Raw genomic sequence first — 16,873 nt, forward strand, 5'->3', positions numbered from 1 at the left:
GTCGTTATATCATCCCAACATTCTGCGAGAGACATAGTTGGATTTTGTTTAGATTGCAGAGACGGAGTTGCGTCGGATTTGCTTGCCGCGATTTGTTTATTTGTGTTGTTGTCGTCCGAGCTAGCAAACACGATGCGACTGTCATCTCTGATTACGTTATTTCTTCTACTACTTGAAATGTTTTCATTATTATCTAATTCCGATAACCGTTTAGTAATTTCCTGTATTCGCATTTCTGTATTGGATACGCGGTTAGCTAATATCGATTCTTCACTGTGTTCACGATGTGAACGCTCTGTACCTTCGTCAATGTTATTATATTTGGAAGTCTCAAGGTTACTGCATATTTCGGTAATTAAAAATTTCATGTTTTCTATTTCAGTATGATCTTTTTCTACTCGATGAGTTAATGTCTCTAATTCTACATTATCTATTGAAGAAATCTCTACAGGTTTAGTAGAAACCTCTTTAATAGATTCTAATAATTCACTACGAACAGTTTCTGTTTGCTTATAAAATTCATCTCGTAACTTAGCGTTATAATTCTCTATTTCATTTACAACTGAGTCATCGACATCATCTAGTCTCTTGGTTAAGTCAGTAATATCATTTCGCATGCGAGCTTTTTCCTCACGCGAATCCTGGATATGTTCTTCTAACCTTTTATAATTATCAGCAATCTTATTACTAAGTCCTACTACTTATTCCTGCATTTCAACTTTAGAAGCATCTATTTTATCACTTTATCCTCGACTGGTTTCATTAAGATGTTCCTGTAACCTGTCTGTAGATTTAGTTAGCGCCCCTTTAAGTTCCTCTTTTAATCTAGCTATAGATTCTTCGTTAGACTGTTTTAATTCCTGTTTTAGTTCCTCTTTTAATCTAGCAGTAGATCCTTCGTTAGATTGTTTTAATTTAGCGATCGCCCTAAAAGGTATCTCATGCTCCTATCTGTGTCCGATTGCCCTTCGTCTGACATTTCACTTCCCGACATTATTGTAAGATATTAATTAGTTACACTCGCAGACTTGTAATCAACAATCCTATAAAAGCACACTCCCTATGTACAACACTCCATTTCCAACTTAAAACAGACTCTCCGGACACTAATATTGTAGTTTGTAGTTCTCGGTGATCAGTGTGCTGCTATGGGCTGCAGAAGTAACAGCCGTCGATGCAGCCGCTGAGATGCTGCGACCCCGCTTCCGCAATCGGCAGGACGCTGAGTCGAACACCGGAGACGTCACTGGCTGCCACCACGCCCGCCCCCACCGTAGACAGGCGGAGCCCTCAGCAACACCTCTAATACCAGCCGGAGGAACGCCCCCCAGCTGACGTACTGGGCCTGTTAGTTTATGGAGAAAAAGGTTGTCGGGGTTTGTAGCTTTCAGCTGCTGCCCAACAGATGCGCCTTCTCGTGGAATAACTGCGTGATCGAACTGCTTGGCTGCGCTCCGTCAGATGCCCACACCCGCGAAGTCGCCGCTGGCTGGTGAACGCTCCACAAAAATTCGCGTTGACTTCCGAAGGACTCTTGATGTTTTGTTTCGTACCTGAGTGTCTTAGTTGCACACAAGTCCTGTCACGGTCGCCACGGTGTAGTGTAACGACGTAAGTTTTGTATAAATGATTTTCTTTTGACATATGACCATGTGCAGACTCCGTCACCTACGTCAGTTACAAAACACTTCACAATTATTTAAATTCTTTTTAAAATTGTCCCTGAATGGTTCTTGAACGAAACTGTAATTAAAGTATCATCATTTGAGTCGTATGGGCAGAATTACGTCACTCAGTCCAATTTAGTTTGCGCAAACTTTTTCTCAGTTTAGATGTCGTTTTGTTTCTTCTCAGAAATTATATTAACGCAAGTTATATGAATTAATAAATATTAGAACCACATTGAATAAACTTTCAAGACTCAAACTCGCGATGAACATTGTCAAGATTAATAATCTTGACAAATATATTACTAATTCATTAACATAATTCTTCATAAATAAATACTCGGAACACGTATTTAAACTTTAGTAGCATCCACTAGTTTATTATCTTCCTACATATAGACGTGAACCGGAGCCTTGACAAGACAGGACTGAACATTTACAACATGATTAAACTTTCTATGACGTCATTGTTGTGGAAACATTACAAATTCTTATTTTTTCAGTTTTTAGAAGCACGACGCAACAACTCGGTTTCAGGATCTTCTGTTGCTCTTTGGCTGTCGACCCGCGACGTATAGTGGCCAGCAATTTTCTCTCTGGTCCCGGCAGTGAAGATGCTGTCTCCGTTCGTTGCGCCGCCCTCTCCGTACATGAAACATAAAAAATAAATACAAAACTTTAGACAATTCACAACCATTACAAATATTACAAAATACATAAACAAAACACTAAATTAAACTTATATTCACCTGCAAACTGGGCTGACACTAGTGGATGGGTGACGCTTCAATTTCGCGTCCCACTACACCTTCCGCATGGGAAACTGTAAGATCTGGCCACAGTGTTGATAACGCGACTGCAAGAAACAAGAGATAACTTCTACCTACCGTTACTGGCTCGACTCTTGCAGTTATTGCCGTTTCAGAGATAGAGTAGTGGAGACATGAAACAGATCAGAACCTGTTGTTTATACGTCATCTTTGCGGAACAGCTGGGGAGGAAGAGTAATCTTGGCGGGTTTGGCGAGGTTTTGACAGCGGGAGGGGAAGCGGAGGCTTTAGCAGGTACGAGGTGGAATGTTGCTTCAATGCTTAGCATAGGAGAAACCAAGGAGTTTAGAATGTAGGGAGCAGCCCTGAAATGTAACGCGCCTATGCAAAGTATTTAGCTGGGACTATACAAAAGTTTTTTTGATGCTGTTGCTTGTGTGCATTAACTGTTTCAGTGGACCGTGTTGCTCCATCTTGAGGCAGCAACCTCCTTTCTCGAAGACGCCAAGTCCATGCCAGATGGAAAAGCCAAACAACAGTCACTACAAGACAATATCACGTGCTGCTTATTAATCGCGCAATTATTTCACCTCCGCTGTACACATTCCATGTTACAGTATACGACTTCAACGAAGTTCACAATACCTATTAGCCATGTCAGTTTCTCTTAACTAGTCATGTCATGACCGTTGTCTTCCCCGGTGAGGTTCTGAGGCCCGCAATGAGTCTCTGAGGTGGAACGTCGCATAACTGCTCCAACTAGCAAGTTTCTCAATACGCAAAAATTTAGCTGTTCATCACTCCTGCCTCGCAGCTACCGTTCGTCCACCATCGCTCTCACGGCATGCGCAATGAAAATCTCCCGTACAGTTCGCGGTTCAAAACAATCACGTACTTAAGAAAATAACAAAATGTTTGCTCAAGGACACGACTACCCCTCGTCGCTTAGAAATACAGAGAGCATAACACATCACTTTCCCAGAGTGGTGTGTTACCCCTCAGTCCATAAGCCGAAATAGTGAAGCCTGCCTCCACCATATTGGTGAGTTGTGACGAAGTCTTCATATTGCAGTGCTACTGTTCAGTCTCACTTAAAACAGGAATAAAACGTTCAGTTGTTGTACCGTGATGTACATCATGATCATCGAGTGAGAATCGGCTTTAAAATTTAAGTTTTCAGCTATCTGATGATGAGTATTCATCCACGAAAGCATGTTGTTTCAAGCTACGAAGTCATAACTGTCGGTCAGTTCAACACATTGACGCTAAGAGGGTAGGTTAACACAGAGGTTTAGCGTAGAAACATGTTTCTAAGACTCACCAAGATGGCGGGCACGCTTCAATTGACGTCTATGCTTGACATAGACCAACCCTTCTCCCCTATATTCTATACTACTTTGGTGAAATCTCCTACCCCGCCCCCTTCTCCGACCCTCGACAACGGACACATTGCTGGAATTCGATCTTTGGGGGCGCAGGATTGGATTTTGCGCACTTGTCGAGCCAAGCATGTAAGAGCCGACCGGCAGTTTCTAACACGAATGCAGACGTCAGTGGGGAGCTTTATAGATACATACATTACAAAATGGCTCTGAGCACTATGGGACTTAACATCTGAGATCAGCAGTCCCCTAGAACTTAGAACTACTTAAACCTAACTAACCTGACGACATCACACACATCCATGCCCGAGGCAGGATTCGAACCTGCTACCGTAGCGGTCGCGCGGTGCCAGACTGAAGCGGCTAGAACCGCTCGGCCACTCCGGCCGGCTCTACACACATTACATGTAACGGGTATAAGTGCAGATACTTTTATATGTTGTAACTTAATGTGTACATACATCAGAGTGTTCGTTGTTTATCCTCTGTGTCGGGCAGTCTTCACACAAACACGTCACAAACTTCATGACCTGATATTATCTGCATGGTCGTAACTGCGCCACTAAGTGGACTGGTTTTGAAGTGTTGACACGTGGATGCAAAACGGTTAGTCTATTCTGACAGGAGTTGTCAGTACAGGTTTACCGTTTTGCGTTCACGTGTCCACACGTCAACACCTGACCTGCTGCTCAGGTGAAAGTATGTAATATTTACTTGCTCTTGGCACACATACTTGGAGTTAGTAACTAAAAACATTCGACTTGTAATACATATTACTATTAGTCTGAAAATGACGTTAATACTGATTAATGTTGTTCACTACATTGTTCTCATTCACCCATTTCACCTTGTTTTACTAAATCATTATCTGTCACAGAGGCAGGAGACTGGATTATTTTACGTTTAAAATCGCTATACTCTGCAAAATTTTCTTAGATGCGAAACCTTCCACGGGGATTCATTGCTACATTGTACCTTAGATTGAATCGCCACTTCTCTGGCAACTTATTCCTGAAACATTACAATTCTAACGTTCTCCACAATTCTCAGCAGTTTTTCCCTAGTCTTAGAGAACTGCTCCTTTTTAACATTTAACCACTGCCTGCCACGACGTTGAATGCCACCTTCTGGAGTTACATACATGTGACACGGAAGGGAATCTGCGTACGAAAGTAGTGGCGGAATGTAATGTTTTGCCCGTTGCACGGCAGATGCTCGACCAGAAGGAGGCTGCCTACTCTGACGGTAACCATTTATGAGAACAATAGTTACAACGATTTTTCCACAAAGTTTCTGACAGCTTACAGGAACCTGGCGTCACAGGCAATTGCAAAGATGAATATACAGAGGGGTCCAAAAAATGTATCCACTGTTTAAAAGTCCATAACTTACAAACTAATGGACGGAGTTGTCTCATTTTTGGTGAAAGTGTAGCTTAAAGTCCAACTCAAAGATATCACTGTTGGTGTTCGAAATGGTCACCATTAACATCCACAGACAAACGATGCTGCCGAAATGTAGATCGAACTACTGACTGCAACGTATTCAGCTGGATATTTGCACATGAATGTACGATGGATTCTCGAAGTTCATCCAATGTGCGTGGCTTTTGTCGATAAACGACGTCCTTTAGTGTTCCCTACAGGTAGAAGTCCAGAGGTCTTAGGTCTGGGTTCAAAATGGTTCGAGTCGCTCTGAGCACTATGGGACGTAACTGCTGAGGTCATCAGTCCTCTACAACTTAGAACTACTTAAACCTAACTAACGTAAGGACATCACACACGTCCATGCCCGAGGCAGGATTCGAACCTGCGACCGTAGCGGTCGCGCGGTTCCAGACTGTAGTGCCTAGAACCGCTCGACCACACACGCCGGCCTTAGGTCTGGGTAACGTGGTGGATACTCCACAGCACCTCTACGGCCTATCCATCTTCCTGGTAGATTTTCGTCGAGATACGACCTAATACGATTTTGGTAGTGGGCTGGGGCACCATTTTGTTGAAAGTAAATTCTTCCGTCACCATACAAGTCTCGGATGGCAGGTGAAATGGATGTCTGAAGCTTCCGAAGGTACGCCTCACCGGTAACTGTGCCATCAAAGAAGAATGGCCCAATCAAGCCCCGGTAAGACAACCCACACCACACATTTACTCCTGACAAACTCACGGATTTGTCTACATGGACGTTCGGATTTTCGGCGGCCCAGAAGATGCAATTGTGGCGATTTACTGTACCACTGAGTGTGAACTGTGCCTCAGCAGACCACACAATCATCTCTGCAAACTCTTCATCGTTGCGCACCATGTTGGTAAACCATTTGCAGTACTCCATTCGGCTTGCTTTCATCGAATGTAAGCCTTGCGCCAGCCATGTTTACTCGATTAACTAGGTGCAACTAAGAACAAAACACTGACTATCTGGCGACTGTCATCTGACAAAACAAAACAACGCAATACAACACTACACTACCAAAGATGAGACAACTGCGTCAATTAGTTTGCCAGTTATGGACTTTTAAACAGAAGATACATTTTTTAGGAGCCCTCTGTATTTTGGGGACAGTATGCGCCACAGTCACGCTAAACCATGACAACATACACTACTCACGTTCTGGTGGAGTACTTGGACGACAAACTGATTGATGAGGAATGGTGTAGCGCGATGCTTTCAAACTTTCTTGCTTATGTACGAAGCTCACTCCTCGGTGCACTGCCGATATTTTAAGGTGTCTGGACGACATTAAGGCGCAGGAGAAACAAAGGACGGCACACACTAATGCAGGACAGTAAATAGGGCGTCACAAGGGTTTGTTCGGCGCAATGACAGGCAGAATTGGCACAATAAAGGACGAAGAAAAGAAGAAGGGAGTAGACGAGAGCGATATAGACGCCATGGTCCACACCAGGGAGAGCGGGACAGGAACGAAGTGCCAGACCACAGACGCAACGTGAATTACATGCAGGCGTCGCCGAATAACGAGAGAGGCCGTGAGAGTGAAGGAGGTTCTTGAGATTTCATTTTACAGAGAGCAATTTCGCACAGATGCTGGGTCCTTTATTCGTGCTGTTCAAGAAGGGCAAGAAATGGAGCTTGGGAAACGAGGAGGCAAATGCTATCGAAAAGATTGAGTTAGCGCTCCGTGACGTTATTTGTTTGGTACACCCTGACTTCTCGGAACCTCTCCAGCTCTTCACAGACGCAAGTGTGCAAGGAATTGGGAAATACCTACAGCAGGACAGTAAGGATGGACATATGCACATTGTAGCTACAGGCATCCAGAAGCTACTGGACGCAGAGACACGGTCTTTCATATCGATCTATAAATGATGGGCATTGCCTATGCGACAAAACAGCTTAGGAGTTACCTGCTAGGCCGGAAAACTTGTTTATACATGGATCACCACACTCTAACATTCCTAATAACCGCCAGATACACGAGTAACAGAGTGATGCCGTGGCCCTGGCGATTCAGGAATACGATCAGGAAAGTGCTTATTGCTGAGGTAAACACAACAAGTTGCCGACTGGTTAATCCTAAATCCTTCGCGGGAGGACAACAAAGAACACGTCGAGCGAGTAAGTAATAAGTTTATAATGGCAATGTTAAGGCAGTGGCACATGACGTGCAGCCTAAACTATAGAGGGAGTTAGTCGCAGCACAATATCAGCAGCCAGAAATCCCAGCAGTAAAGGAATTTCTGCTGAGCGGTGTTGGTTGAGAGGATGCGCGAATGAGAAATACTGCTCTACTGTCCACGGTTGAGCGGATGATACGTTTCCGGGGGAATGTGAAAGAACAAAGGTGGAGAATTTGGCCCCCGGACGCACTTTTGGAAGATGTAATCCATCGTTGTCATCATCACCTTGGCCAAAACGTGGCGACGAAGTTGTACGTAACAATCGCCAAAGAGTGGAAACACGCATTTACTAAGCATGTCAGGCTCTACGCCACAAACCGCACCACAACGAAAAGCTGTGTAAGAATTTTGACGGAAGGTTATGTGCGCATGTGTGGTAGGACCAAGAGAATGCTCCCAGGTCTTACTAGAATCACATTTCCGGGACTGAAGGCGGAATTAGAAAATCAAGGGATCAAAATGACATACTCCTTAATTAGAAACCCTCAGTCCAATCCCGCAGAACGATACATGCGTCAGCTGGGAGTGTTCTATAGGATATTGGTCTATGACAGACACAGTGTCCAGTGCCTTCGGAAGACAGAGTGGTACTTTAGTGGAGCCGTTAATTGCAGTACGGGATACAGACCAATAGACCTACGGTTCCAGAAACTTGAGAAATCGGTGGCTGACAGGATCGTCAAACCTCCGACGGGAGGAGAGACAGAAACACACCAGCAACACGTCAATCGGGCTCGAGAGTTCGTGATGGAGAAGGCGACGAAATGAATGGAATAGGGGGAAGAGAAAAAAGGAAGAAGGCTTATGACATCGGGAACGGAGTCCTCGTAAGACTGCATAGGCTGTGTGATGCCGAAGAGAAAAAGAAAAGGAAGTTTTTCCATCCGAGCGAGAGCTCATACTCGGTGCGACAGGTAGCACCACCGAATGCTTACGCAATTTATGTGGCGACTTTGAGGTTGGGGGATATTTAACGACCAGCAGCCTGAGAGTAGTCGACACGACTTCGAAAACTGTAGATGACTGTTGACAACACTTTGGGTTTTGTAAATGGATTTTCTGTTGTAGTAATTAGTATGTATTTATTGCGCTTAGATAGTCATTTTTGTGTGTGCCTGGCGTGTGGGACACCTGGTGTGAATGTGGAGAGATATGACAAGTGCATCTGAGAGGAACCGCCGCCATTCGACAGCATGATGCTTCCCCTAAGGCGGGATTATCATGCAGCTCACGGAAGCGCATTGCCGTTTCCACGTACGTCATTTCTTGTTTGTTTGTTGTACATACTAAATTGTAATTCTGTGCGATGGATCCATGTTTCATCGTCTCACCATGCGCGGTGTTCAATGTAGTGACTCTAGCGTAAACGGTGAAAACCAAACATGCACTAGTATTTGCACTAGTATTTTTTTTTCTTTTCAAAGTAGTCCATGAAAGGTGGACTGCAGAACGTCTGGGTTATTTCACTTGTTACAATTTAAGAGTCGGTTAAAATAATTCTAGTGTACAATGTTACGTACAAGCAAAATTTCTTTTTATATTGTTGACATTCGAGTTCGTTTGCACGGCTCGCACTGTTCACGCTATGAAACTTAGTAAATGAAGCCAGTTTGCATGTGAGAGGTTAAGGGTATGCAAAATTATTTTGTTTTTTGGTTGACGTCCGAGTCCATTCATGCGGTTCGCACAGCTGGCGCTATGCAACCTAACAAATAAGGAGTTGTCCTAATCATCGGTGATGCGTAGATTACACATTATGACTGTACGTTCTGCGGCAGAAAAGAAGGTATGTGGTTTAACGTAAGAGAACATATGAAATTTTAATAAGAACTTTAAGGGTTTACCCATCCAATACTACCCAGCTTGGCCCATGGCAGTCCAATTATGTATGTTGTTTTGCATGACCAAGTGTTTGACCGAACACCCATTTTGTATTTATTTTATAGAGCTCTTTGATGAAGAATACTACTCTGTGAGTAGTGCAGTTGCCGATGCTGGAGCAGTAGTACCTATCACTGGTATCAGTGATGACCTTAAATACATTCCCCCCAGACTTTAGATGGTACAAAATCTGCTTTTAATGAATTTATTAATAATTTGGACATATCTCTTGAATTAGTACGAGAAGCTGACCGTCCAATATTGTTAAAATTCGTAAAAATGTGTTTTGAGGGTCCTAGATGATAGGACAACTGTAAAGGCACCGGTGGATAACTTCCATGGTTATATCGGGAGATACAGAGGGTAAAAACTGTAGTGTAAGGCAGAGACTGGAATACATCAAGCAAATAATTGAAGACGGAGGTTGCAAGTGCTACTCTGAGATGAAAAGGTTGACACAGGTGAGGAAATCTTGGTGGGCCGCATCGACATTTCACTAAATTATTATAAACGCATACACAGTTACAAATTTTTAAGTTTACAATGTTTAGAGAATTATTAGTCAAGGATGATCAACAGAACGTTCTTACATTGCTGTAATAAGGCCATTTTTATTTGAAAATCCAGTGTAATTAAATTTACACACTGAAACGTATAATTACTTACAGGCCTAACGTAGAGAATTATTCATATTTTGTTTACAAAATTATTATTTAAACGTTTATGTAGAAACAAATCAGCTGAATGCTAAAACTTACACTTTTCAAATACATGTGCCACATAAGACAGCATATTACGTGGTTACTCGTGAAACTTTTGAGGATACACAATAACAGTATAATTAAAACCATCACCCTTGCCAGCGGCTGGACTCGAACCCCAAGAGGTCCGTTACATATTACTTTCGCATTTATATGGAGACAGATTTGTGACTGTTTCCGTCATAACTGTTTTATAATGGAAATAAAACTTTTATGATTTATAAAGCAACCCACTAGACAAATGAACATCTCCGTTCGGATTGTTTACGTGTTTCGTAAGCTGTTTACCAGTACTACACCGTCCGAACATGCCTTGGAAGGCACAACGGTACGGACCGGCCACCGTGTCATCCTCAGCCCACAGGCGTCACTGGATGCGGATATGAAGGGGCATGTGTTCAGCTCACCGCTCTACTAGCCTTATGTCAGTTTACGAGACCATTTACCAGTACCACCAATGGCAAAATATACACGTACAACACAGCACTTAATTCATGCCCCCCTCCCCCCCCCCCCAAACTCTGATCCTTTCTTCTTTTCCATTATTGTCAGTCTTAATAAAACCAGTGTGAAGGAGGAGTATGGAACAACGTTACGGCGTCACTGAATCACAGAATGCTGTTGCAATATGCTTTGTTTCTGAACAGCGTCACAATCAGCCAGCTAATGACAGATAAAGGCACTGCGGTATATGAGTGACAAACGGCGACTAAGAACCGCATTCCTCTGTTATTCCATGCACTCAGGGATGGAGGCGAACTAGGTTGAATTTTCTACGTCAAAACATTTGTTTTCGCTAACAGATTACAACAGTTACGAACAAAGAAAACTCTCGTTAAGATTCTTTACCAATACCAGCTTTGGAAACTAACCATGTACGATCTACGAAGGAAAGAAAGGGAAGTAAATCACGTAGAGCGTGTGTGTATGTGTGTGTATGTATATGTGTGTGTGTGTGTGTGTGTGTGTGTGTGTGTCTGTGTGTGTGTCAGTCATTAGAATCTTCGTATACCGAAGTAGCCGTCTTTAGACAATAAGATTAATAACTAATAAGTAATTTCTGTTTATTGCAGAATTTAACGCTATATCATCCAATCAGAAAAATTTCATCGGCGCTGCAACTAAGGCAGTGATATTTCTGTCGTGATAAGTGAGCCAATATAAAAAATGATTTTGAATGTAGTGCACCGACGGACACCACATCAATTGCAAAAATACGTTAGGCATGTCAATAGAGGGTGTTACAAAAAGGTACGGCCAAACTTTCAGGAAAAATTCCTCACACACATATAAAGAAAAGATTTTATGTGGACATTTGTCCGGAAACGCTTAATTTCCATGTTAGAGCTCATTTTAGTTTCGTTCTTCCATCTATGCTCAATGGAGCACGTTATCATGATTTCATACGGGATACTCTACCTGTGCTGCTAGAACATGTGCCTTTACAAGTACGACACAACATGTGGTTCATGCACAATGGAGCTCCTGCACATTTCAGTCGAAGTGTTCGTACGCTTCTCAACGACAGATTCGGTGACCGAGGGATTGGTAGAGGCGGACCAATTCCATGGCCTCCACGCTCTCCTGACCTCAACCCTCTTGCTTTCATTTATGGGAGCATTTGAAAGCTCTTGTCTACGCAACCCCGGTACCAAATGTAGAGACTCTTCGTGCTCGTATTGTGGACGGCTGTGATACAATACACCATTCTCCAGGGCTGCATCAGCGCATCAGGGATTCTATGCGACGGAGGGTGGATGCATGTATCCTCGCTAACGGAGGACATTTTGAACATTTCTTGTAACAAAGTGTTTGAAGTCACGCTGGTACGTTCTGTTGCTGTGTGTTTCCATACCATCATTAATGTGATTTGAAGAGAAGTAATAAAATGAGCTCTAACATGGAAAGTAAGCGTTTCCGGACACGTGTCCACATAATATATTTTCTGTCTTTGTGTGTGAGGAATGTTTCCTGAAAGTTTGGCCGTACTTTTCTGTAACACCCCTGTACATACGATCTCCAGACAAGAACTTCTGATGAACAGGATCACTTTCTTTTACTAACATTTAATATCTGTGACCCATCTTGCTCGTCGGCGTCGACTGTGTAATAGACGAACTGACGGAGCTCCTTTCTTGACCGGGTCTTCCGTGGGGTGCGCCCTCTGCTTTACTTTCGTCGTGGTAAAGCCCTTCAGTTGTGCAACGACGGCGGTTCTGCGGTGAATGGCGATCTCTACCAGGAGTACAACCAGCGACAAGAAGAGTCCGAGGATCAACAGAGCGAACTCTCCCTGCACGTGGGTCAGCTGCAGCTTGATGGGGCCGTCCGGAGACTGAGCGTAAGAGCGCATCCCTATCTGTGCGGCCAGCTGCACTCTCGGCACCAACCACTTGCGAGCCACCTGCAATGAAACGTACACAGCACATGTGAGCGTGGGATTCCCGAGCTATTGTAGACGAAACGCAACTGGCTTTGTAGATGCCTCATGACGTAAAACGTTTAAGCCGGTTCTGGAAATTTGTGGTAAGTTCCTATGGGATGTAACTGCTGAGGTCATCGGTAGCTAGGGTTAAAAACTATCTAACTTAAACTAACTCACGCTAAGGACAACACACACTACCATACCCGAGGGAGGACTCAAACCGCTGATGAGGGGGTGGGGGGGTGGGGGGGTGGGGGGGGGGGGGCGTGGCGCGAACCGTGGCAATCCGCCCAAGGCTGCACGGCTAAGCCAGTTTTAACTTATGTGTTAATACCGAGCCCATCTATCCCAACTGCATCCAACGGGCGTCAAGGAAGAAGTTCTCGATGCGCTGCACACGACTTGCGTTTGTGTGGTCAGTGAGCCGAGGCTGTTTGTCGTAGTGTATCGATATCGAGACGCTCTTCCTTATTTTTCACTCTAAGATGTTGCCCAGCGAGCGCAGCTACCTCTGGCGTGGCTTGAGGGCCGCCTTGCTGGACGCGCAAGGGCAGCATGAGAGCCTGATGAAGGTGGTACCAGTGGAGCAACGAAGCGGAAAGGAGGCCTTTTGTCGCCACGCATCTGGCGTAAATTGGGAAGGATGTACAGGGGTCACGTTGACCTGTGTTTGGCTAGTAGTGCCGACGAACCACAGGAGTAGATTATTAGAAACCTGCCGGGTGTCGCAGGTGTGTTTACCGGAATTTCATGCTCCGGTTCTGTTTATTGGTACTGAAGTCCGCGCCCCAATGGAATTTGCAGGCTGAATTATATGAGCAATAATTAGTATTAAAGAGGTCTCTTAAATATTTTAACTATACACACCGTGTGATCAAAAGCATGCGGAGCCAAAAACATACAGTTTTTATATTAGGTACATTATGCTGCCACCTACTGCCAGGTACTCGATATCAGCGACCTCAGTAGCCATTAGACATCGTGAGAGGGCTGAATGGGGCACTCCGCTGAACTTACGGACTTCAAACGTGGTCAGGTGATTGGGTGTCACTGGTGTCATACGTCTGTACGCGAGATTCCCACACTTCTCAACATCCCTAGGTCCACTGTTTCTGATGTGATAGTGAAGTGAAAACGTGAAGGGACAGGTACAGCATAAAAGCATACAGGCCGGCCTCGTCTGTTGACTGACAGAGACCGCCGACCGTTCAACATGGTCGTAGTGTGTTGTAAGAGGTCCATGACTAAGGAATTTGTTGCTAGCGCACTCGAGCAGATGCAATTTCGATGGATTGCTCACGCACTGCCTGCGATATGTAATGTATAAGAGAATCTCAGACCAGAGAGCAGTGTTGTATGCAGTAGGAACTATGTAGCAGTAGGAGTAAGTAGTAGCTAGCAGTCTGGTGTATCGAGTTGGTTGGGCCGCTCTTGGGACCAACGGCGGTGCCTGAGCGTTGCAGTATAAGGTAAAAGCAGCCTCGCGCATATGTAGTATTGATATATCAGGTCCCATGTAAATGTTTTTTAAAAAATCTCTTAATAGTAATCTTTCCTATAAAAATTAACTGTTGACAATCATTCATTTCAATTCAAAGATTTTATAATTTTTCCAGTCCATGGTCATACCGATTATTGTAAAGAAAAATCAGTTGTTTCTTCTATACATGATAAATATATCGGCCAGCATTGCACTGGGCTGTGCCAGAAAAATTTCCTATAGGAGCAGTTATAGATGCGTTATCCGGCGACCTTATTCAGGTAAGACTTTTCAATTTATTCAGAATGATTTTTCAGGGCCATGACGCAGCACTGCTGACGTCCGAAATTTACCAGTTTAAATTCACAGTCAGTTATTGAAAGGTTATAAGTGAGCCACAATTTTTTTTTCAGAGATTAGTCACATTTTATTATTGACAGGTTACGGAATATAATAATTCAAGAAGAATATAATAATTCCAATCCCAAAGAAAGCAGGTGTTGACAGATGTGAAAATTACAGAACTATCAGTTTAATAAGACACAGCTGCAAAATACTAACGCGAATTCTTTACAGACGAATGGAAAAACTGGTAGAAGCCGACCTCGGGGAAGATCAGTTTGGATTCCGTAGAAATGTTGGAACACGTGAGGCAACACTGACCTTACGACTTATCTTAGAAGAAAGATTAAGAAAAGGGAAACCTACGTTTCTAGCATTTGTAGACATAGAGAAAGTTTTGACAATGTTAACTGGAATACTCTCTTTCAAATTCTGAAGATGGCAGGGGTAAAATACAGGGAGCGAAAGGCTATTTACAATTTGTACAGAAACCAGATGGCAGTTATAAGAGTCGAGGGGCATGAAAGGGAAGCAGTGGTTGGGAAAGGAGTGGGACAGGGTTGTAGCCTCTCCCCGATGCTATTCAATCTGTATATTGAGCAAGCAGTAAAGGAAACAAAAGAAAAATTCGGAGTAAGTATTAAAATTCATGGACAAGAAGTAAAAACTTTGAGGTTTGCCGATGACATTGTAATTCTGTCAGATACAGCAAAGGACTTGGAAGAGCAGTTGAACGGAATGGACAGTGTCTCGAAAGGAGGATATAAGATAAACATCAACAAAAGCAAAACGAGGATAATGGAATCTAGTCAAATTAAGTCGGGTCATGCTGAGGGAATTAGATTAGGAAATGAGACACTTAAAGTAGTAAAGGAGTTTTGCTATTTAGGGAGTAAAATAACTGATGATGGTCGAGGTAGAGAGGATATAAAATGTAGACTGGCAATGGCAAGGAAAGCGTTTCTCAAGAAGAGAAATTTGTTAACATCGAGAATAGATTTAAGTTCAGGAAGTCGTTTCTGAAAGTATTTGTATCGAGTGTAGCCATGTATGGAAGTGAAACATGGACGATAACTAGTTTGGACAAGAAGAGAATAGAAGCTTTCGAAATGTGGTGCTACAGAAGAATGCTGAAGATAAGGTGGGTAGATCACATAACTAATGAGGAGGTATTGAATAGGATTGGGGAGAAGAGAAGTTTGTGGCACAACTTGACTAGAAGAAGGGATCGGTTGGTAGGACATGTTTTGAGGCATCAAGGGATCACAAATTTAGCACTGGAGGGCAGCGTGGAAGGTGAAAGTCATAGAGGGAGACCAAGTTATGAATACACTAAGCAGATTCAGAAGGATGTAGGCTGCAGTAGGTTCTGGGAGATGAAGAAGCTTGCACAGGATAGAGTAGCATGGAGAGCTGCATCAAACCAGTCTCAGGACTGAAGACCACAACAACAACAGGTTACGGAACTTAACTGTTGGGAGGTTACGCTGAATGTGAATTATACATATTATATTTTTACTGTTGGGAGGTTATTATACATATCAGTTCTCTGTGGGGAGGTTACAGTGTAATAGGGAGACGTCTACCCAGACCATCACACAAGAATTCCAAAGTGCATCAGGATCCACTGCAAGAACTTTGACAGTTAGGCGGGAGGTGAGAAAACTAGGATTTCATGGTCGAACGGTTGCCCGTAAGCCACACATGACGCCAGTAAATGCCAAACGACGCCACGCTTGGTGTAAGGAGCGAAATCATTGGACGATTGAACAGTGGAGAAACGTTGTGTGGAGTGACGAATCACAGAACACAATGTGGCGACCGATGGCAGGGTGTGGGTATGGCGAATGCCCGGTGAATATCATCTGCCAACGTGTGTAGTACCAACAGAAAAATTCGGAGGCGTTGGTGTTATGGTGTGGTCATGTTTTTCATGGAGGGCTTTGCACCACTTGCTACGTTTGGTGGTACTATCACAACACAGCCACCTTTTGTTGAAGAGCAACTCGGGGATGGCGATTGCATCTTTCAACACGATAGAGTACCTGTTCATAATGGATGGACTGTGGCGGGGTGGTTATACGATTATAACATCCCTGTAATAGACTGGCTTGCCCAGAGTCCTGAGCAGAATCCTGTAGAATATCTTTGGGATGTTTTGGAACGTCGACTTCGTGGCAGGCCTCACCGATCGACATCGATACCTCTCTTCATTGCAGCATTCCGTGAAGAATGGGCTGCCATTCCCCAAGAAAACTTCCAGAAACCGGATTGAACGTATGTCTGCGAGAGTGGAAGCTGTCATCAAGCTTAAGGGTGGGCCAACACCATATTAACTCCAGCATTACCGATGCCACGAACTTTCAAGTAATTTTTCAGCCAGGTGTCTAGATACTTTTGATCATACAGTGTATTTGTACATTGCATCTTGATGGAAATTTTATCTGGTGGTTTTAATTTGGATTAACGTTAGTGTCCGCTTTTACAAGGGAGTCTGTCGTGAAGTTTGTTGGCAGTGTGGTACTTA

The 16,873-nt window shown here is 43.7% G+C and overlaps 1 protein-coding gene across 1 annotated transcript in view; it reads right to left on the reverse strand.

Moving 5' to 3' along the window:
• LOC126456598 (glutamate receptor 1-like) overlaps positions 1-16,873 on the reverse strand; it is a 145,629-nt gene that overhangs the window by 27,948 nt on the left and 100,808 nt on the right. The window contains exon 7 of the mRNA XM_050092343.1: positions 12,223-12,503. Within this exon, the coding sequence (XP_049948300.1) occupies positions 12,223-12,503 (281 nt within the window). The remainder of the gene's footprint in view (positions 1-12,222; positions 12,504-16,873) is intronic.

Source organism: Schistocerca serialis, chromosome 2 (assembly GCF_023864345.2).
Source record: "Schistocerca serialis cubense isolate TAMUIC-IGC-003099 chromosome 2, iqSchSeri2.2, whole genome shotgun sequence".
NCBI lineage: Eukaryota > Metazoa > Arthropoda > Insecta > Orthoptera > Acrididae > Schistocerca > Schistocerca serialis.